Genomic DNA, 21,854 nt, shown 5'->3' with positions numbered 1-21,854 from the left:
TTGTGGCTTAAAACAAACCCTTATCAGTTTCAAGGCACGCCAGTTTCAAGCTATGAGTTCCAAAGCTGGCTTCTTCAACCAGTTTGTTCTTAAGCCAGACGTGCTCTGGCTTGTGAGTAATAAACTGGGATTTGTGGAAAACAACAAATCTCTGAAGAAGTCATCCCCTCTTGGTCTTGTGGAAGCAGGCGAGTCTGCACTTGGACTCCTTCCAGCTGCATCCATGTAGCACTAAATGATGGTTTAGCACGGGTGAACCTGTCCACTGTGGAGAAAAGTAGGATTTTTTTTTAAAGGAAAAAGAAGTGAACTGAATTAAACCTGAATTTTCCCCGGGGTGGTAGTGTAGTGTGGTTGAGTTTGTCCCTTTTTAGGTTTTTTGTTTCAGCTGGAATGTGGATGTTGTGGTGTGATGCTATTCCTGTCAGCTTGCTATTTTACATTCCGGCCTTTCAATTGGTTGTAAACCACAGGCGATCCGTTTCGTAAAAAATTTGCTTGGAAAATGGCAAAACTACAAAAAAACGAAACCTTCCTCATTTGTTTGTTTGTTTCTTTTTAAACCTCCAGTTGCACCAGGATGAATAGTGCTTCCTTTTTATGACTTGGGACTAGGAGTGGAGATTTATAAGCCACTGAACAAATACTCATGTCCCCTCCTAATTAGTTGCTTGTGCCGTTGCCATAGAAGCCTTGTTGGAAACAACCGGTAGATAGGCTTGTACAGCAAGGGAGTGACGAGATGGGAATGTTGAGTCATGAAGCCGTCGAGGTGTTGGTTGTTATGATTAAAAAGCACGTAAATATAACTGCCGAATGGGCACGATATTAGAGAGCTCTTTCTTCATACCCCTTGATGTATAATGCCTTTTCCCATTTAGGTAGGCCTATATAGACATGCCTTTGGTTAGGGCTTGACCCTAACATTGTATCTCTCCAAATTTCAGAGGCCCTTCCCCAGTCTTGTAGCAACACAAAGTAGTGGAAATGTCAGGTTTTGAGGGGAGATGCTTGAGCCATATGCTGTTATGCCTGTCTTTATTCTGCCTGTGTTGCAGAACACGGGGAGGGAAGAGGCTGAGGGAAAAGCGGCTGGCTTAAGGGAGAGAAAGTGACCATGTGTCCATTTGGGGCGGAGGCCACCTGTTCTCTGTGGACAAACCCTCTTGTAGTTTTGGGTATTCAGAAGGACAAAGGGTGCCTTCAAAGGGAATGGCAGTGGGGGAAAGGGAATGCCACAGAGGTGAAGCAAGGGCATTGCTTGGTGGCTTAACTTGCAATTTCCTTGTTAGTTTAAAGTCTAACCCTGCGTATTGTTTTTTTGTATTTTCATTTCCTCTGTTTGAGTCAGGAGTGTTGGGTGGGGAGGTCAGAGGTGGGTCATTTTGAAGACACTCCCCCCCACTAAGAGAAATGAGCACATGGTGTCTTGGAAGCAAACAAGCCATAGGTTCCTTATGTTCTTCCCCATTAACCACTCCCACAGCAGCACAGAAGATGATGAGAAATAGTTGGCATGCTTCAACCAAAAGGTACTCAACTCATTTTAAAATGCTTTAAAGTGAACCCATTTTAAAGTATATTTAAAGCAACCCACCCCCCAAAAAAAGAACCATGGGAATTGTAGTTTACTCCTCAGAGCTACAATTCCCAGCACCCTTCACAAACTACAGTTCCTATTACTGTATTATTATTATTATTATTATTGAAATTTGCTTTAGATGTATCATATGTATGCTCCCTTAATAAGATGAGGTTGCAATATGACATCTCTCTGTGTGTTTTCTTTTTCATGGAAGAACATACAACTCTTGGCTTTCTTTGCTTTGAGATTGCTCCAATGAAAAGAAGGCTTGAAATAAGTGGGTCAGTGGCTAGGATTTAGCTACCCGGGACTATCCAGTGCAGTGGTTTTTTTTTTATCCAAAAGATTGCAGACGGAAGACAGGCATTAACAATACAGCTTTAATCAGCAGAATTCAAGCCAGCAGTTTGTACAGCATCAGTCTCTTGCTTTTCCTCTGCTTCAACAGCTCCATATGACTAGGGCATGTCCACAAATTACTGCCCTTTAAGAAAGTGTTGACATGGTGCCCCAAATTAAGGGAACGTCTCTAAAATACAAACTGTCATCACAATAACTGCTCAGGGTCCTTTCAAGGCTCAGAACATAATAAAAGTGAGTAGCGCCAGTCCTGTATAGTAGATTACAATGGCCAGATCTGTTTAACTCTTATTTAATTTTGTATTCTGTCCTTTGCCAATAGGCCTCAGAGTGGTTTATATCAACAAAGATATATTTAAGAAATACAACAGAATACAAATAAAATATAACCCCAGCCTTCAGAAAAAAGGGCAGCTTTAAATTCACAAATTGCATCAAATCTGGCTGCTGAGAGTGTGGACTTAGGCCTTGGCCTGATCAGCAGATCCGTATGTGATTACATTTGTTTCTTTGGACTGGGGGAGCGGGAATTATGTTAATTTTAAAATGTTTGTTTTCTAAATCATCTCCTTTTTTAAAACCATTGAAACCCCACTTCTGCTCCCCTCTGTCTTGGCTTGCTTGCTCCCTTGTCTGTTCACAATTCCTTCTAATTGTACAGGGCATTTACATGAAAACAGGATCCTTGTTGCTTAGGATTTAATCTGCTCCTGCTGTTTATTCTCCATCCCAATTTACCATGAGATTGGTTACTTAGGTAGCAGGCCAGCAAAAAGGCCTGAGTTGGGGTGGGGGCAGGAAGCAGGAGCTCCTTTTAAAGTTAAACCGAGTCTTTGCTGCTGGGTTGTGTGTGTGTGTGCGCGCGCTTTGGGTCCTCTGTGTCCAGTCTACCTGCTGGAATAACAGGGAGGAGGAACCTTCGTCTCCTTATCTGGTAGTTGCGTAAGTAAATCCCTCCCCACCTCCAAAAAGTAAACAATTGGAGAGGAATGCTCATAAATCTGCTTCTTAACTGTTCTTTTTAAAAACTCTGGGAGCGTCACATTCCAATGCAGTGTCCGTAGGCTAGTTGTGTCGCCCCCCCCCCTTTTTTTTGGAGACAAGAAGTCTTCAAGCATTGGGTTTCAAAAACCAAAGGTTACAGATTCTGAAAAGGGGGAGGCATAGAGAGATTACAGGACCACGTTGTTGTGCGGTGGATACTGGAATCTTAATTGGCCACATTCATGCCATACCTTTAAAGCACTATGATGCAACTCTCTTTAAGCATGGCTTCCACCCAAAGAATTATGGGAATTGTTAAGGGGGCTGAGAGTGGCCAGGAGGCTCTCAATTCCCCCCGGAGAGCTGCAGTTTTCAGAGTTCCCTGCGAAGAGGGAACCACTTGGAAAATTGTAGCTCATTGGGGGGTGGGTTAGGGGTCCCATAATAATGCTCAACACTCTTAACAAAACACATCTCCCAGAAGGCTTTGAGGGAAGCACTTCAGTTGTATTGTGTGAATGTGGCCTTTTAATTGTGTGTTGCAAAAGGATTCCTTACTGATTGTAGCCCTGAGGCTAAGGTGCCATTGCTTTGGCGTTGGGAGTACAGCGGTAGTGCAAGGAGAAAGGGTGTGTATATTGTACGCTGTGTTGATGTTTTCCCACAGCAGGTGTCGGGAACCTACAACATCCTCCCTGGCCCATTGGCTATACTTCCTGGCTGATGGGAGTTGTTGTTGAGCAGAAATTGGGAGGGGCAAAGGTTCCCCACTCTTCCCCTAGACGAAAGCAATAATGTGACAGGTGGTGCATTGGTGGACATTTATAATTACAGTGGTACCTTGGGTTGCAGACGCTTCGGGTTACAGACACTTCAGGTTACAGACTCTGCTAACCCAGAAATAGTACCTTGGGTTAAGAACTTTGCTTCAGGATGAGAACAGAAATTGCGCGGCGGCAGCGGGAAGCCCCATTAGCTAAAGTGGTACCTCAGGTTAAGAACAGTTTCAGGTTAAGAACGGACCTCCAGAATGAATTAAGTTCTTAACCCGAGGTACCACAGTACATGGCCCTATGAGGGACCGGACCACCTAAAACAAAGCAAAAGGTTGCTTTTTAGGTGTTTGGTTGAAGTTGAGATGGCTTCAGCCTAACACCACGTGTCTTCCAAAGCTAAGAAGCTGCCTGATGCCAAGTCAGATTATTTGTCTGTCTAGGCCAGGCTTCTTCAACCTCGGCCCTCCAGATGTTTTGAGACTACAATTCCCATCATCCCTGACCACTGGTCCTGCTAGCTAGGGATCATGGGAGTTGTAGGCCAAAAAACATCTGGAGGGCCAAGGTTGAGGAAGCCTGGTCTAGGGCAAACTGTGGCCCTCTGCTGTACTACAAATCCCATCAAACCTAAGCAGCATAGCGAATGGTCAGAGATTATGGGAGCTGCAGCCTAACAGAATCACTCAATTAGTCACCCTGTTGTAGGTTGATACTGTCTCCTCTGGCAGAAGCTTTTGGTAGAGGTATTTCCCATCACCTTTTCGTTTGAACTGGAGATGCCAGGGGCTGAATTTTGGACCTTCTCCATGCCAGATGTGAGATCTTTCCCTCAGCTGTGTTCTCTCTCTCTCTCTTCGCTCCCTGCCCAAACCCTATTTCCTAGTAACTTGTAAGTGTGGCAAAGGTTGGGAGCTGGCGTTTAGATAGGTCCTGCACACCAGTAGAATTTTTTTCTCTTCTTGAAGGGATGATAACCTTCTCTGTGTGGCCCCCCGAAGTGGTCACTCACTTCACTGGAGGAATACTCTTCCCTGGTAGGCACACCTGGCACCACTTTAGATAATTTCTCATGAAAAGAGTGACTGATAAATCTTCTTCCTCCTCCTCCTCCTCCTCCTCCTCCTCCTCCTCCTCTTCTTCTTCTTCTTCTTCTTCTTCTTCTTCTTCTTCTTCTTCTTCTTCTTCTTCTTCTTCTTCTTCTTCTTCTTCTTCTTCTTCGCTCAGGGCACATTGGGGTTTTCCAGAGGAGCAGCTCTGGAAGTGGCATTGATTGGACACAGAAATTCAGCTTATTTAAGTTTGTAAAATCTATGCCGAGGTGTACTGTGCGGGTAATGATTGACTGCTAAAATCCTAGGAGTCAAAGAGTCAGCTGAATAATATTTTCATTGCGTTAGCGATGTGCATGGGTATTCTATTTTTTTATGTATAATTTAATTTTATGTATAATTTTTATTGGTTTTTACTCATATTTTCCAGCATATCATACTTTTATGATATGTTTTGTTACTATAATTATTGATATAAACTTAAATCTTAAATACAACTATTCTTCATTCTCTTTGTAATAATTTATACAGTCATACCTCGGTTTAAGTACGCTTCGGTTTGAGTACTTTCAGTTTAAGTACTCCGTGGGCCCATCTGGAATGGATTAATCCACTTTCCATTACTTTCAATGGGAAAGTTCGCTTCAGGTTAAGTACGCTTCAGGTTAAGTACGCTTCAGGTTAAGTACAGACTTCCGGAACTAATTGTGTACTTAAACCAAGGTACCACTGTATAATACTCCTTACAAAACTTCTTTTAACCCTACAAGCGATGTTAATTGATTACAGTGGCTTTCCAAATATATCGTAAACCTCTTCCATTTCCTTAGGAAAGTCTGGTGCTGCTGGTTCCAAATTTTCCCAGTTAGTCTAGCCATCTCAGCATAGTTCATCAGTTTCTCTTGCCACTCTTCTTTAGTTGGTATTTCTTCTTGCTTCCATCCTTGGGCTAATTGCTTGTCCTTGTTGCAGTTGTTGCATATAAAAACAGGTTTTTAAAAATCATTTTTATGAATTTCTGTACCTACAATACCCAGTAGAAAGGCTTATGCAAAGGTGCATAGGTATTCTAGCCCTCCTCTTTGTGCACCCGTGACTACCAAAGACTGAATAATTTTTTAAAAAAACTCAAAGAATTACCGATTTGCATTGTTTTATACAGAGTTCAAAATTCAGGTAATTCAGACATAATTTGATCTGCTTGCCCACAGTTATTTTAATCATCATTAGAATTTGCTTCCTGTTGAGAGATGTTACAACAGCTGCTACTTCTAGCTTAGTCAAATTGCTAATTGCTTATAAGCTTTACTTAATAAATCCCCTTTGGGACATGGTAGTTTATAAGAAATCACTCACGGTAATAGAGTGTTTCTTTTCTGCTGCATACTTAACAAATAGGGTGGCGGCAGTGTTCGAAATTCACCAGGCGCCAGGCACATTTAGCCACTTGCGACCAAGTAAAGATGCCTGGGCACTAGGATGGCACCTGACATCTCTACCGCCTGGAGGTGCATGCCTGGGCATCCTTGGATCATGACTGCTTTCACACACTAGCAACACATCCTGTAGAATTCTGTCAGTTGTACCTTATCTGCACAATTAGAATGCATTGCAGGAAACAAAAAGTTGTATTGAAAAATACGACTTTCGAGCCATCTGGCTCCAAGATGGCAACTCAGCATTCTGTTGTGGTGACTGTAGCCCTGGTTTAAGGAGCTATTTAGTGCCTAGCTTATATCTCTGAGTTTCTAGCACTGGGCGGGGGAAAGAGAAGTTATTGTGGCTGGGAGATATGAAACTGAACCATAGTATCAGGATTTGGCTCTGGGGTTGAGTAGCTCCTTCCGCTTTCTTTTTGTTCTTATGAAATAACCCCATCCCACTTCCTCTGATTCACCTCTACCTTGATTTGGTACTACCGTGTTTCTTCGAAAATAAGACACTGTCCTATATTTATTTTTCCTCAAGAAGACACACTATGGCTTATTTTTTTGGGGTGTCTTATTCCAGCGGGAAGGGCTCTGTGTGGCGCAGCATGGCTGAGGGCAGCGAGCTGTTGCCAGGAGGCGCTGCATCCATGTCTTATTTTTGGGGTATGGCTTATATTGCAGAAATGCATAGAAATCTTGCTACGGCTTATTTTATGGGTATGTCTTATTTTCGGGGAAACAGGACTACCATATTTCCCCGTGTATAAGACTAAGTTTGTTTCCTAAAAAATAATGTCAAAAATTAGGGGGGGGGCGTCTTACACACGGATACACCCCCATTTCCTTAAATCTGAGTCCCCAAAAATACAGAAGGCGTCTTATACATGGGGGCTTCTTATAGACAGAAAAAATACGGCAATTGCTAACCTTGTTTTATAGCAGGCTTCCTCAAACTTGGCCCTCCAGATGTTTTGAGACTACAATTCCTATCATCCCTGACCACTGGTCCTGCTAGCTAGGGATCATGGGAGTTGTAGGACAAAAACATCTGGAGGACCGAGTTTAAGGAGGCCTGCTTTAGAGCATCCCTAAAACCTAAGTTCATTTTGATTCTGCTCTGAATTCTGAAACAATGAGTCTAGATTCACATTTGCATGGCATCGTTGGCATCCATCTGTTTCGAGAGATAGTGGAGTGCATCTCCGGAGGTGAAGTTAAGCCACTGTGTTAGCAATCACTGAAGTGACCTTCCCCAAGTGCAAGGCTGGGCAGTGTGTATGGAGGTCCTGGGCTGCCCAGACAAGACCCCTCTTCTGCCTTGCTGATGTGGTTCAATGGAAAGCAAGAGCAGTACATTTGGCACCAGTTATGCCAAGCTGACTCACTTGCAGTTGTTGTTGCCCCTTGACCAAGTTCTCATTGTTAGTGGTAAATACCTGCCTGGAGCTGTGCTCACCTGGTTGAAGAGAGCCCTTCCATGTAAAAAGGTTTCTTGCACATAGAAACCTAGTGTGTCAGGGATTCTGTCATGATTGTTTTCTATTCAGAGGCAATTTTGTGTGTGCAGAGGAGCAGTTCGTGTGAGTCCTTCCTGCAAAATGTGCAACCAGAAGTAGTAAGCTCAGTCAAGGCTGGGGCGTTTGTATGCATTTACCAATTCGGTGAGAATTTCCCCAAGTAACATTTAAATCTGTCTCGCAGCGCTTTCCCTTCAAATTTTGATTGGGTCTTAATTTACAGTTAAAGGTGATTAAAATATCTGGGACAGATTTTATTGCACGAGAATTACTGTTGGGTAAAGTTGAATGGTGGGTTTGTACCCTTTTCGCTTGCAGAAAGTTCTTGCGATTGTCCCTTTAAAAATAAATAATTGATATATATATATATTTATGTCACCAAAAAGCAGCAACCAGAAATACAAGTGTTGCCAAACTTCAAGGTTTGTAGAAGTACAAAACACCTTAGAACAACAAATGACTTCCAGGTTATATTTATAAATAAATATTTTTAAAAATATTTCTACCTCAACACTAAATAATAATAATAATAATAATAATAATAATAATAATAATAATAGATTTCCACCCAGGGAATATGAATTAACCCAACTTTTGTACTTTGTGTGTGTGTGTGTGTATGTTTAATCTTAATTTTCATTCTTTTTTCTTCTTATTTGTTAATAAAGTGAATGTTTTGTTTAAATACAAAGACATTTAATTACCGTAATAAAGGATCAATATATATGCCAAACAGTTCAGTAGACTAGCCATTGTATTGTTGGTAAGTTCCATGTTTTCTACTTATGCACAATGTTTTCTCTTTTCTCTAGGGCTCTGCCATAATTTATGGTGATCTGCTGTGCCTGATTCTTGGGGTTTGGCAGAAGTTGCTGGAGCTTGCATGCTGCTTCATGCAGTTACAGTAAGTTAAAAAAATAAAAGAACAGAATAATCTATACCTTTTTATGGAGATTTCCAATGGACCTGGCACCACAGAATGCTAGACTAGATAGCCTGTTGTCTGATCCAGCAGATCTCTTACATTCTCAAGTGCTCATACTATCATTGATTTAGTGAGCTGGGATGCAGAGTTGTGTCTAAGGGGCTTACACAGGGAATGCAAGTCCTGTTCAAAGAAGACCCATTGAGTCAGATTCAACCAAGTTGCTGTGCTAGCGCAACAAGTCCCACTAGCACAACTACACATTTCTCCCCCTGCATCTCCCCAAATGCTTGGAAGGATCAGGAAAATCCCCCAGAACAGGATTGGGGGTGGGGAGGGAGAACAAAAATAAATAAATAAATAAGAAGAGCCTGCTGGATCAGGCCAATGGCCATCTAGTCCACCATCCTGTTCTCACAATGGTCACCCGGATGCCTGGAGAATAAATCCTCAAGCAGAGCCCAAGCACAAGAGAACTCAGCCCTCTGTGCTTTCTAGCAACTGGTGTTCAAAAGCATTACTGCCTCTGTCTGCCTCTGAAAGAAGGGAGATTGTTTTGTCTGGTGAGCAGAAATGCTTATGCTGATGGAATGATCTCCTTAGCAAGCTTTTTAAAATTTATTGTGACACCGACTTCCACCTAAAGAAATAAAGCAACGTAGCTCAATTTAGGTCCATTCATTTAAATGTGTCTACTGTAACTTGGATACAGCTCATTGACTTTGACATGCTCAGTGTTGATTTTTGGCTCTTGAACAGCACAACAGCTGTATCATGCATTGCTTTGGGAAGCCCCTCCACCCCGCTGTATGTCGGAAAAACCTTTTGTTATGTGACATGGGGGGACTCTTATCAATGCCAAGCCTAAAGCCCCCATAAAGGTGTATGGGAATTGCAGGACTCCTTCAGGCCCCGTCTTCCGTCTCTTGGAAACCCACTTCCACAAGAAGAGGGGATGGCCAACAGCTTAGATGGCTTTCAAAGACAAATTCAAAGACTACTAGCCAGGATTGCTTTGCATGGCCCCCAGTGTCAGAGGGAGCGTGCCACTGAATTCCTGTAGGTATCTGGTTGAGCACTGCGAGAATACAATGCAGGACTGGATGGATCATTGGTCAGATCCAGCAGGGCTAGTTTTCCAGGTGTGGCAAGATATATCTTGCTTCAATGTACTCATTGTAGCTAATCCTTGTGAATTTGCACTTTGAAATATTTGTTATTACTTTAAACAAAAAACAAAACAAAACCCTGCAGTTTTCCAAAAAGCATTTAAACGGAACAGAACTGTGTTTTTGCGTTGGATGTTAGCTCCTGAAATATTTTGCCCCTGGCTGTACCTTATTTCACCCACTGCCAACCACATTGGTGGGCCAGAAGTGGAAATGGTTAGTTGGTTTTCCAGCCTGTCTGACCTCTACTTATTCCAGCAAAAGCCACTTCCTCCCCCTTATTTCTTAAGTGTCGAGTGGGAGGGAATGTTTATAGAGGGAGAACAGTGAGATAAATGTACACATACTCCCATGATCTCATGCATGCACCTCATTCTCCAAGCGCTTATACTTATGTCTCCAAACAGCACCACCCTCACACACAAAATCGAGGTACAGTGGTATCTTGGTTTAAGAACAGCTTAGTTTATGAACAACTTGGATTAAGAACGCTGCAAACCTGGAAGTAGGTGTTTTGGTTTGCGAACTTTGCCTTGGAAGCAGAACATGTTGAGTGTGTTCCATTTGTAAATTGAGTCCCCTGCTGCTATGGGAAAGCACGCCTTGGTTTAAGAACACTTTGGTTTAAGAACAGACTTCCGGAATGGATTAAGTTCGTAAACCAAGGTACCACTGTACTGAAGTGCAGAACACGTTAGAACAGAAAACCAGCTATGTTGGTGCTCAAGATAGAGAATCCAAATGGTGCCTTTTCTCTCTATGGATATAGTTCTCAGAGTGGTTAAGTAGTCAGTCCCCATTCGCAGGGAACTCTGGGAACTGTAGCTCTGTGAGGGGAATAGAGGGTCTCTTAACAACTCTCAGCACCCGTAACAAAATGCAGTTCCCCAAAATGCCATGGTATGGTTCTCAGAGTATAGTGCAGACGATCTCTGGTACAGCATTACAGTAATACCTCGGGTTACGAACGCGATCCGTTCCGGATCGCAGTTCGTAACCCGAATAGTTCGCAAACCGAGCGCGATGGGCGCCGCCATTTTGCGCATGCGCAAATCGCGATTTTCGCGCTTTGCGCATGCGCAAATCGCGCGATTGCGCGCGCGCGGCGAAAACACTTCCGGGTTTGCGCAGTTCGTAACCTGAACTGTTCGCAAACCGAGGTGGTCGTAACCCGAGGTACGACTGTACTGGGGCTTCACAGTTGGAACATATCACAACAAACACTTGGCACGGTTGTATTCTGGACAGGTCGGAAGTTGTTTAGTTGTCTTAAGCAACTATTGAGTTGCTGCTGTATTTTCCAGTTTGAAAGCAGATAGAACAAGGCAGTGTTTGGAAAGGGCCACTGCATAAAAATAGTCACAGAATAGAGTTATCTAGCTTTGGCTTTCAGTTCCGCATACCTTTCTAAAAAGTAGATTGAGTCATCGGGGGGCAGGCAATTGTGTATTCTCCGTTCAGCTATGTACATCAATACTTGTGGTAAAACAGTGGGCATTGTGTTACAGTTTCTGGACAAGGGAAAGAGGCTTATGACGAGGGTGAGCTCAGTCAGTATTATTAGAGCCAGCCGATAATCCTTTTACACACCCGTTACCGCATCGACAATATTTCTGCTTTATCCGGAACGAGAGTGCAGAAAGGGCGAGAATGGTGAGTGGGCAGGCTGTTGCTTCCTGGCAGGGTTTCTAAAATGGTGTTTGTGGGAGGGGGGGGTCTTTTGCAGGGTGAATAGAAGTGGAACAGAGGAGAGGAGCAAGATGCTTGGATTCAAAGAGGAGGAAAGCTGTTGCTGTCCTCCCTTCCCTCAGAGGATGGCCGATAAGAGGCATTATTTACTTCTTGTCCCTGTTTTGTCTGCTTGCAGCACTTCCTTGGATGAGGGAGCTGGAGGCTGCATTTCTAGGAATTTTGAGTGAGGCGTGTTGAAAACTTTGCAACATTTCTTCCTGGAACCACTTTGAGCTATTTGCAGAAAGATTATTTTTAGGCACAGGGGAAGCTGCCTTTTATACTGATCGTTGGTCCATCTTGCTCAGTACCGTAGGTTCTCAGCAGTTGGCAGCAGCTCTCCAGGATTGGGAGATGCCAGGGACCTTCTGAATGCAAAGTGAATCCTCTACCCTGAGCTTTAGCTCTTCTCTTTAAAGTTCTCTTTCTCTCTTCCCACCCTCCAGTTTTTTTTTATAAAAAAAAAACTGATTTGCTTAGGAATTCCTATCTGCTTCTGTACCAGTCTTGCAATTCTGGAGGTGCTGTTCCTGTTAGTTGTGATGAGGCAGCAACCAGTCACTGTGGCTTTTAATGACTTGAGTGGACAAATGGTCTCATGCAGTATAAAGCAGTTTCCTATATTTGTATGTTCCTAAGAAGTATCTAATGGCAGGTTGAAGAGGATGGACGTTTAAGCTGTGAAAGAGAGCCTCTTGGGAAGTTGATGAGGAAATTGAGGTGGTTGGCCCTATTAAGAACATCTTAGTAAGCTTAACTGAGTTGGTTTTAAATATAAATTATTAAATCCGCATATAGTTGATATGCATAAAAAGCAATTTGCGTAAGGAAAAATACTTATGTTTTTAGCTATGTTACTGCCAGTGCCATCTTAGAAGAGGCATTCTGTCCTGTCCTGCCTGTCCGTGAGAGGGGGTTACGTCTTGTAAAAGTGCATATTCTACCTATCTTTTCTTAGGTTTGATACAAGTCATTTTTAAAGCAACCTTCCTGATTTTAATCAGTCAACCCGATTGTTGCAGCCCTAGTTGGTACCTTGCACAGAGGAGATGAATGGGGTTGCAAAATGATAGCAGTGATGCTGTATGGGTGCATGAAGTGTCATTGTTGGGTGAAACAGAGCTAAGGAATTGCAGGAGAGGCTTGTGCATGCACAGTTGAGTGTTTCTCCCTAAGATGTGCCGAGCATCATTGAGAAGAGAAGTAGGGTGTTGGGGAATCTTTTTTATGCACTTGTCTTTTCTAAGTATAATCCAGTTGCAGCCCAGATCAGCCCTTGTTGTAGCTGCTGCCAGGCTACATTCTGGGTGGCGCATTGCAATTCCCTTTGCGGCAGACAGGATACTGCTGGGGAACATATCTTGGTGCTCTGTGAGTGTTGCACGGAGCACATCTTAAGAGTTGACGGCTCTCATCAGGAAGCCAGAAACTCGGGTTGCAATTTAAACATGGAAGAGATCAGTTTGTGGAGCTCCACTCGAAACAGTTCTGAGAAGGCACAGGCGTGCCCTGCTTTTAACTTTAGTGCAGCATTTTTGTAAAAACCTTGTCTGCTTTAAAGAGCAGCTTTGTTTATTTCCCTTCATGTCTGTATTTTGCTAATGACGTTGGCCTGTTTTGGGTGTCTTTCGCCTGGATGACTTGCTGAGTCATCCAACAGGCCTGAGCTTGAGCTTCTTAATCGAGAGGTCCGGAGGGTGCCAACACGAGAACGGGCCTTCTCTGCAGTGACTCCCCGTCTGTGGAATGCTCTCCCCAGGGATGTTCACCTGCCGCCTTTATTATACACCTTTAGGGGCCAGGCAAAAACGTTCCTTTTTAACGAGGCCTTTGGTTGACCTGATCAACATCCCATTCCCTTTTAAAATGTGGCTCTTTTTGGGGGGGCATTATTGGGTTATTGCTTTTATTTTAATTTTATATACTGTGACCTTTTTATGTGAACTGCCCTGAGACTTCGTGGTATAGGGCGGTATATAAATTAAATAAATCATCAGCAGCTGCATTCCTCTCCAGTGTCCTATCATTAGCATGATCTGTTCCAAGGGATTTTGAAAGTATTGCACTTTTCTGTGAAGGGTGCCAAACGAGCCAATGGAAGTTACTAGAGGCTGACCTCTTCTGTATCTCTTCAAAACAACAACATCATTTGGTATTATCCAACACGGCAGCTCCACTGGCATAGCACACCTTTTTGCACATCAAAACTTCCTCTTCCTTTCCTGTCCTCTCCAGGTGGGGGACCCCCTGGAGCAGATTTGGGAGGAGGGGTGGCATTTTTGACATACATACATACATACGTACGTACTGTACAATGTTATTTGTATGCCACCTTTCCATAGTTAAAACCATGCTCAAGGTGGCTTAAAACATGAAAAAAACACATAATTACAAACATAACAAAAGCAGTAATAAACAATAAAACACCCAAAAGGACACAATCAAATCAAACAATTTCTACTATGTTTTTATATATGCTGAAAACTTCCCAGAGTGACTGGGGCAACCCTGTAAGATGGGCGGGTTACAAATGTTGTTGTTGTTGTATATTATTACATCATAAAAAGGTATAAAATAAAGATACAAAAATAATATCAAAACCAGCAACAGCAAAAACACTCCCTGTGCCAACAAAAACCCCTAAATAGCACTCCAACCCCAAAGTCTGTTCAGCAGTCTCAGCTTTTGTAACTAGCATCAGTCAGGGCCCTGCCCTCTCAGGCCAGGTGGAAAAAGACCTGCGAGGTCTTTTTCCACATCTCAATGCTGATGACAAGACATGGGGTGAGGAGTGGAAATTGGAAGTCCTGTTGTGCCACTGTGACCCTGCTTTTGCAGCATTGTTATACAACCCTTTAAATAGTTCAACTCAGTTGAACTATTAGCTTGATCTGGCAGTATAAAATTGTTTGTTTTTAATCAATAACAATTAAATAATAATAGTTGCCTGATAGAAATCATCCAAAGTGTAGCAATCAGCAGAACTGTCCTATAAAGCAGGGAGGCCTTCCAGATGATGTTGGACTACAACTCCCATCAGGCTTTGCTATTGGCTGCAGTGGCTGAGGCCAATGGGAGATGTAGCTCAGCAACATCTGGAGGTTCCCCACCCGTGACTTAGAGGGTGCAGGGCCTGCCATGCGGTTTGCACAACTTTGTCTGGAGCACATCGCTTCTGTTCCTTTGCCCTTTCCTCAGCATCTGCCGCCTCCCTCTGCCTAATGGTAGGACTGGCCCTGATAGTTGGACATGTCTGTGTGTTGTGCAGGGTGACAGCCAAGCTAGCTGGACCTCAGCATTGCTCTTTGTTGATCTTAGGGCATGCCCTGGGATGTCCCCGACACTCCCCAGCAGTGTAAGATCAGCCATGCTATTGTCGTGGGACACTTGTCTGCCCTTACTGATTATTCTTTTGTGAGCCTAGCAGGAGAGCTTGAAAGACACTGTTGTAGGGAAATCAACTCCCCACAACTGCCTCCCCCCACCCCAAGACTCCTCCTGAGCAGGAGAACCAAAAAAACACACACACTTTCGTGCTCTGAGCAGCCACTGACAGTGATCGTCTTCCCTTGAGGCTCTGTAAACATCCTTATTAAACGTCAAGGATGCAACACAATTGTTCCTTTGTTTAGACTTTAAGCTTGCATCCAGCACCTCTTTTCTCCCACCACCCATCTGTGGTCTCTTCCTCTACTTCCTCCCATTTCTTTCATTTTTTGTTGTTGCTGCTTTGAATAGCTCACTTATAAGCAAGTTCCACTTTTGTCTCTGTAACTGTTTTGCCCCAGTAAGCTTCCCTTGCATAACTTCCTTTGGATTACTCCAAATGTAGTCCTTCCTTGCTAAGAGATGGCTTCTCCTAGACATCATGCTGTCATCCCTTGTCATGTGGCCAAGTCATTTGTAAGCCAATAGCCCTTGTTTTAAGAAAGTTCTATGTGTGATTACATAACGAATTCTGCACCCAGGAAATCCAGATTTAGCACAAAGAAAAGCTAAGTTCTGTGCTCTGTCGGGATGGGGGAGAAATTCGATTCGGTTTTCCTCTAAAGATGAATCTATCAAATCCGCACTTTCTGAAGCAATATGAGAACCAAAACACAGCCATCCTTCGAAATTTGTGCTTGTTTGAATTTTGCAGTTCTCCAACTAACCATTGTTTACAATAATGCATATATCAGGTAAAAGTGTACCTACAGATGAATATATTAATGAAAATAAGATACAAAAACTCGCTGTCTAAATAAAAATTGCTTGCAGAAATACGTGCATTAATCAAAACTGCATAGAAAAATGTTGATGAGGAGAAATTTGCACTAAAGCACTGGTAGGTTTTCATGAGGATTTTATAAACCACAATTTCTTGCAGAAATTTGGAGAACTAAATTTAAGATTGGAAAAACTGAGTAACTGAGAGAACTAAAAGTGACAAATCTTGCTATCCTTAGTGCTCACTATAAATTTAGAAAAACTGAGCATTTTTAAATATTTTTTTTTTGCTTTTCTTCAGTTTTTACATCCAGAAAATCTGGGTTTTCTGTTACTGGGGAAAGACGAGAAACTATTCAGAGCACTGAATCCCCGCCCCAATATTTCCCCCAGTGGAAATCTTACTCGGCTGCTTGGGTTCTGATAATTTGGTAAATGTCGCTCAGAAACTTTTAAGTAAATATTTGCAGCCACGAGGTCTAGAAACTTGCTTTCACATAGAATGATAGCTGAAGTTCCGAAGCTGAATTCTGAATACAGTTCCATATTCTTTTCTCCCACGGAATTCCAGGAAATATCCAGCTCTGGGCACAGCTGTGTTTTACTATATGCAAACCACAGCCCCTGTTATGATGTTCTATCATCCATCCCAGTTATCTTTGGATACAGACTGGTTCTTAAAACTTGTGCAACCTTGCCACTGGTTTGGTGTTGTTTGCTCCGTCTTATTTGACCTCAGCACCCCTAGATGACCTGTTACATGCTAATTGGGTAAAAGTCTAGTGTATCTCCATACAGTACTCAATGTAATTCTTTTGATATCTGCCACTTGGCATGTCTGCTAAAACACGGAGATCAGAAAATTGTCCTGTTTCTTTTCACTGGAGATTTTGTCCATTAAACGAGTTTAAACAAAACTCTTGACTTACGTTGTGGTTTTTTTTTTAAAGGAAAGAGGTTATTTATTTATTTTGCAACACATGGGTTTTAATGCCTCAGTTGGGAAACTGTGTTTCTTGCTGAGATTAGTGGAGTGGATCGGAAGCTGGATATAAACACCAGGCTCTTTCCTGTATATTTGGACTTGAGCTTCATGTGGAACACTGAAATGTAAGATCTTGAGGGCACCAGGTTGGGAATGACTGGCCTACACTGATTTGGCAACAGATCACCACGGTTTCAGGTAGGGTTCTCTCGCAGCCCTCCCTGGGAGATGTTGGGGATTGAACCTGAGACCTTCTGCATGCAGATGCTCTGCACTAAGCTGCAGATTCTCCCTGTGGTACAGAGAAGCAGGAATGAATGGGTCAGACTCCTCTTGGACAGAGCTATAATAATGCCTGAGAATGGCTTAATTCACATTAACCATGAGCATGCACAATCGGACACAACAGGCTCCCTCTTCTGTGATGTTGGTACACTTCAAAGGGTAGCATGTATTCAGCCAGGGCTGAGAGTTTGTCGTGATTCTGCAGGAGCACTGAATAATGTAGAATGTGGTGTTTGTGCCAAGGCTTCAGCTTTCTTGGGTTTCATCTCAAAAGGGGAAAAAAGTTTTCAGTACTCCTGCATTGTGATAAGATACAGCATGAGCAATGCTTACTAAAACCTGAGATACTAGAAATGTGATTTGAAATTAGGCCTCAAGAGGTTTGTCACCTGCTGCCCTGCATAGCTGCTCCTTATCTCCCGCTGATTAGCAAAACCCAAATACGCAAGTTGTGCTAATTTGCGGGAAACTGCCTCAGTTTGTAGTTTTTGCCCATTCAAAACTTGAATATTTTTAGCTTGGAAAATAAACAGGATACTGTACACAGCTCTGGGTGTATCTGTACCGAGGATGTATATCGTTTTATACTAGTTTAGCTGTCATGGATTCCACTAGAGAATCCTGGGAAATGTAGTTTGGCAGGGGTGCTAAGAATTCCTATGGCTTCTATCCCCCATCCTTGGGGCGAGTGAATGGTTATTAAATCTCGTTTAAATCAGTAGTACAGATGCCTGCTAAAAAGAGGACAAGGGCCTGTTTTGTTGTGCCTTCTTCCAAAATTTGAAAAGGAAGCATTTTTGGGGCATTGTCATGCTACCCTTCCTAAAAATAGCCTTAATATTTTGGATGGAATGCTTTCTTATTCACAGTGCTCTATTCTTTCCCATAAATCTCTGCATCCTGTTTCTGCAAGAAAAGAAAAGATGATGTTACCAGAGCAAAGAATCTGTCTTGTTAAATGTACCAGGAACAAATTGTTTGCGTAGCACGTCTGGCAGAGAGTGAAATGGGAGAATTGTACAACAATTGTATAACACAGCAATACTAATGCCATACATGGAGAAGTTTGATCAGATTCTGAAAACGTTTAAGGAACAGTTAATAACTGAGGTTTGCATGAGCTAGGAGCTATCAAGGTAAGAGGCAACCAAGTATGGTTATGCTTTTCAAACTGTAAGGCGTCTCTGCGTTTGACAAATCTTTAAGAGGCTTGTTCAACTTACGGTAGTGTTTCTTAAGAAACCCATACAGATGCCCAAAGGATACTAGAGTGCTTTTTAAATACACGAGTTTAAAGTGATGCTGTTTTCTTAAAATTACTTTTTTCATTTCTGGTATTGAAGCATTAATAACTGAATGAAAAATAAAATTAGATGGATTAAACAAGGAAGAGGAGTAGAGGAAATAGCAAATAAGCTTAGCTATAGAAAAAGCAGAGGAAGTATTATCAGTCGATTGTCAAACTCTACAATTGGGTAATAACCCACCGATCATTGGCCATGCTTGCTAGGGCTGATGGGAGATAAGGTTCAATTACATCTGGAGGGCCAAAGGTTTCCCATTTATTGGAACCGACCAAAAAATTATATTCTTAGTTGTTCTTTGGGCTAGGAGTGCAATGGATGCTAGTAGGGGAATAGTAGAGCAGAAGGCAAGGAGGCCAGCAGTAGGGGGTGCCAGAGTAAATGGCTAGTGGAGCAAGAGCCTATGATTGGTTGAGCCAAATGATTCTAGCTTATTCTCAGTCTACCTCCCTGAGTTCTGCAAGGGCAACATGAAGACCTGACTGTTAGTCAGGACCATCTCCTGGGCTGATTGTAGTCAGGTGAGGATGGGTTGATAACAAACTGAGGTTGGTGGGGCTGTGGCCAACTTGCCCATATGGATTAGCCTTCACTGATTGAGAGCCTGCTGGCAAGTTTTATTTAGTCTAATGAAGTAGCCGTGGAGAGTAGAGAGACTGAATGTTATCAGAGCAGTGTGTGTGTGTACTTAACCCTATATTCACACAGGGGGAAACTGTGGCTCAGAGTCCTGGCTCCTGCCCAAGAATAACAGCAGGTGCACTTTCTGGTAAGTAAAGAAGCCAGGCTTTATTCTAGCAATTTGACAGTGCAAGTGCAGCAAAAGGAGTAGAGCTGGAATCAGTCCAGATGCCCTAAGGCTCCAGCGATGAGGCAAGGATCAAAACAACTTTGGAGAAGTGCTTCAAGGTTCCCCAATCACAGTTCAGGGACAAGGCCCAGGGATCAGGATTCCAGGATCTGCTATGTGAGGCTGCATGGCTGTTCCAACAACAGGTCCTGTCTACCCGCCAGGCTGTGTTAGAAACTGAGATATGAAAGCTAGGAGCTGAATGGCACCTCAAACCTAGGTTATGGGCGCAACAATGGAATGTCTAGGCGTGCTTTTGTTATAACAAGAATACAAAGCTGAAAATGAATGAACCTCAGCTAAAATGTTATGTTCATTTTTCACATGGTCTAGGCCCCATCTGAAGACTTCAAAAAACAAAGCCATGCTTTCCCTGCATGCCCCTCTGATATTCCTATGAGGGTCCCTTCTGCAGTCTTCAGAGAGTGGCTGGAAGTGGGGAGGCAGAAAAAGCTCCTCCTTTCCTTCCGCTCTGCAGACAAGTAAAAAAGGCTCAATAGTAGCTTACATACAGTCAGTTAAAATGAAACAGTTGCTGCCCACAGGCTTACAATCTTAAAAACACAACACACAAGGGAAATGGAATAGGGGAGGAAGAGGAAAAATCAAGCTCAGTCGCCAATTATTGAACAGTTGTCCTTACGAGCACCAGCTTGCACTTTCAGGGGTAGGAGGTGCCCAAAAGAGCTGGTCTGCCATAGCACAACTGATGGAGTGAATAAGGTCTGTTTCCCATCTCCCCTATTGATGCAATCTGATGGAAAGGCACAGTTTTTAATTTTGGGGTCTTGAGCTTAGAGCCGCAGTGTGCTAAGGGGCAAATTATATGCATTTGCATCACATCTCTATACCCGGGGAAATTGGCCGTTGGGCAACAAAGAAAATTAATAATCAAAGTTGTGACAGATTGCAAAACAGATAGAAATTGGATTTCATATGCTGGTCACTACAAAGCAAGTTGGGGGGGGGAGAGGATGAAACAAGTTCCATATGGGTTGGGGGGAACATTATTAGACCAAGTTTCTATGTTGTGCAGAACTTTTTTTATATATAGTTAGGGTGGTAAACAGACTAGGGTGGTGGTAAGTGGTGATGGGTGCTGTTGAAGCCATTAATTTTGCATCTTGCTGAGAACAAGAAATACAGTGGTTGATTCCCCATACCTGGGAACACAAAAACTTATTACCCAGTAGTGTCTCCATCCTTAGACACAAGTTCTTTGATGGGCAGTGAAGAACTCTGGAGAATGCAAGAGATTGCACACTGTGCGTGTTTTTTTGTTTGCCTAATAAAAGTATTGCCTTAATAATGGATTTGTGGATATTTCTTATGGACCATGACTTTACTGTGTGACTCTGGAAGTAGCAAATAGTGTGCAGATATCTGCTGGAGGATTCTAACCTTGAGTCCTTCTAACGAGGGATAATGGGTGGGGTGGCAGTGCCTTGGGCATTTGACACCTTCCTTTAGGGCTTTAAGTAGATTAAATCATTTCAGAGATCCTGATTTGATTAGGTTAGAGGTCAGGCAGATAGAGGCAGCTGCATGTTCTGGAGATCCTGATGAGTTTCTCTCTCACATTGATTCACTATCAGTTGAGGTCAGCAAATAAACACACAACTATGTTGTCTTGTGTGCCTAAAGTTTTGCTTTGCATATTCTCCCAGGCAATGTGGACATTCCTTTAATCTGTATACTAGGGGCATACTTAAAATGTTTCTTGTTAACCAGTGATAGGTCAGTTTTCTGATAAGTTAAGCAGATGGTGTGTGGGGAAAGTTGAAAGTGAAGTTCCTAATGGCAGCTATTTGCATGTCCCAAACCTTGGCCACATAAAAGGTGTTTGCAGATTTCAAGGTCCCTGGTTTTGTCTCTGCTGTTGTTGGTTTTTTTTTGCATCTAGCAACTCTGGAAGGAGAGGTACGTTTGCATTGACAGGTGTACCTGTCAAATTCAAAGGCAGCTAGATGAATACTCTGACTTAGGTATACATCTGTGTCAATCAACTGTGATTGTCAATATTTTGGATTGTTCTCTTAAGGGTGAAAATCTATATATTTCAGCATTTCGTTTCTTGAAAACCTTCAGATGATGTTTCTCTGTTTTGTTCTACTATGTTTGACTAAAAAAAAAAAGCCCCAACAAAAACATTTGCCATTGAGAAACTGAGTAAAATAACACCTTCAAAGTATTTTTAAGCATGACCATCTTGGAAAAAATGTATGAATTTTTAGAGTTTGTTCTTTTATGAAAATATTGGACTGAATCTTGTGGAACCTTAACACATAAGCACAAGCTTTTATGGACGAGATTCCACTTCATCAGAAGTGGGTGTTATTTTTGTGATATGCATGTTGGAAAATTATTTTGGTAATCCTTTTTTCTTTCTTTCTTTTTCAGCGTTCTGGGTCATGAAACTTAATCCACAGCAAGCTCCGTTGTATGTGAGTAAAACTTCTTTACCTACTTTTTCCATCCATGTGGGTTATTGACACTAAACTTTGATACTCCTTTTACCTAATGTCCTTTGAAAATTCATGCTACTGAGAAATAATTGCATTTGTTTGAAATTATAGCCCCAACTCCTGCCAACCTAGCAGTTCAAAAGCACGTCAAAGTGCAAGTAGATAAGCGGGAAGGTAAACGGCATTTCCCTGTGCTGCTCTGGTTCGCTAGAAGCAGCTTTGTCATGCTG

The 21,854-nt window shown here is 42.6% G+C and overlaps 1 protein-coding gene across 17 annotated transcripts in view; it reads left to right on the top strand.

Moving 5' to 3' along the window:
- Positions 1–21,854, top strand: part of AKAP13 (A-kinase anchoring protein 13) — a 233,000-nt gene that overhangs the window by 49,990 nt on the left and 161,156 nt on the right. For 8 of the 17 annotated variants that reach the window (XM_088656965.1, XM_088656959.1, XM_060282929.2 and 5 more), the window contains exon 1: positions 21,560–21,603. In XM_088656965.1, the coding sequence (XP_088513091.1) occupies positions 21,571–21,603 (33 nt within the window). In that variant the 5' untranslated portion in view covers positions 21,560–21,570. Of the gene's footprint in view, positions 1–8,513; positions 8,606–11,323; positions 11,449–21,559; positions 21,604–21,854 lie in introns of those variants that run through there. The other 9 variants (XM_088656962.1, XM_088656966.1, XM_088656961.1 and 6 more) reach the window with 3 other exon arrangements.

The sequence above is a fragment of the Zootoca vivipara genome, chromosome 13, assembly GCF_965207765.1.
Source record: "Zootoca vivipara chromosome 13, rZooViv2.hap1.1, whole genome shotgun sequence".
NCBI lineage: Eukaryota > Metazoa > Chordata > Lepidosauria > Squamata > Lacertidae > Zootoca > Zootoca vivipara.
The sequence above is the reverse complement of the archived record's forward strand: the minus strand, read 5'-3'. Positions and strand labels throughout refer to the sequence as shown.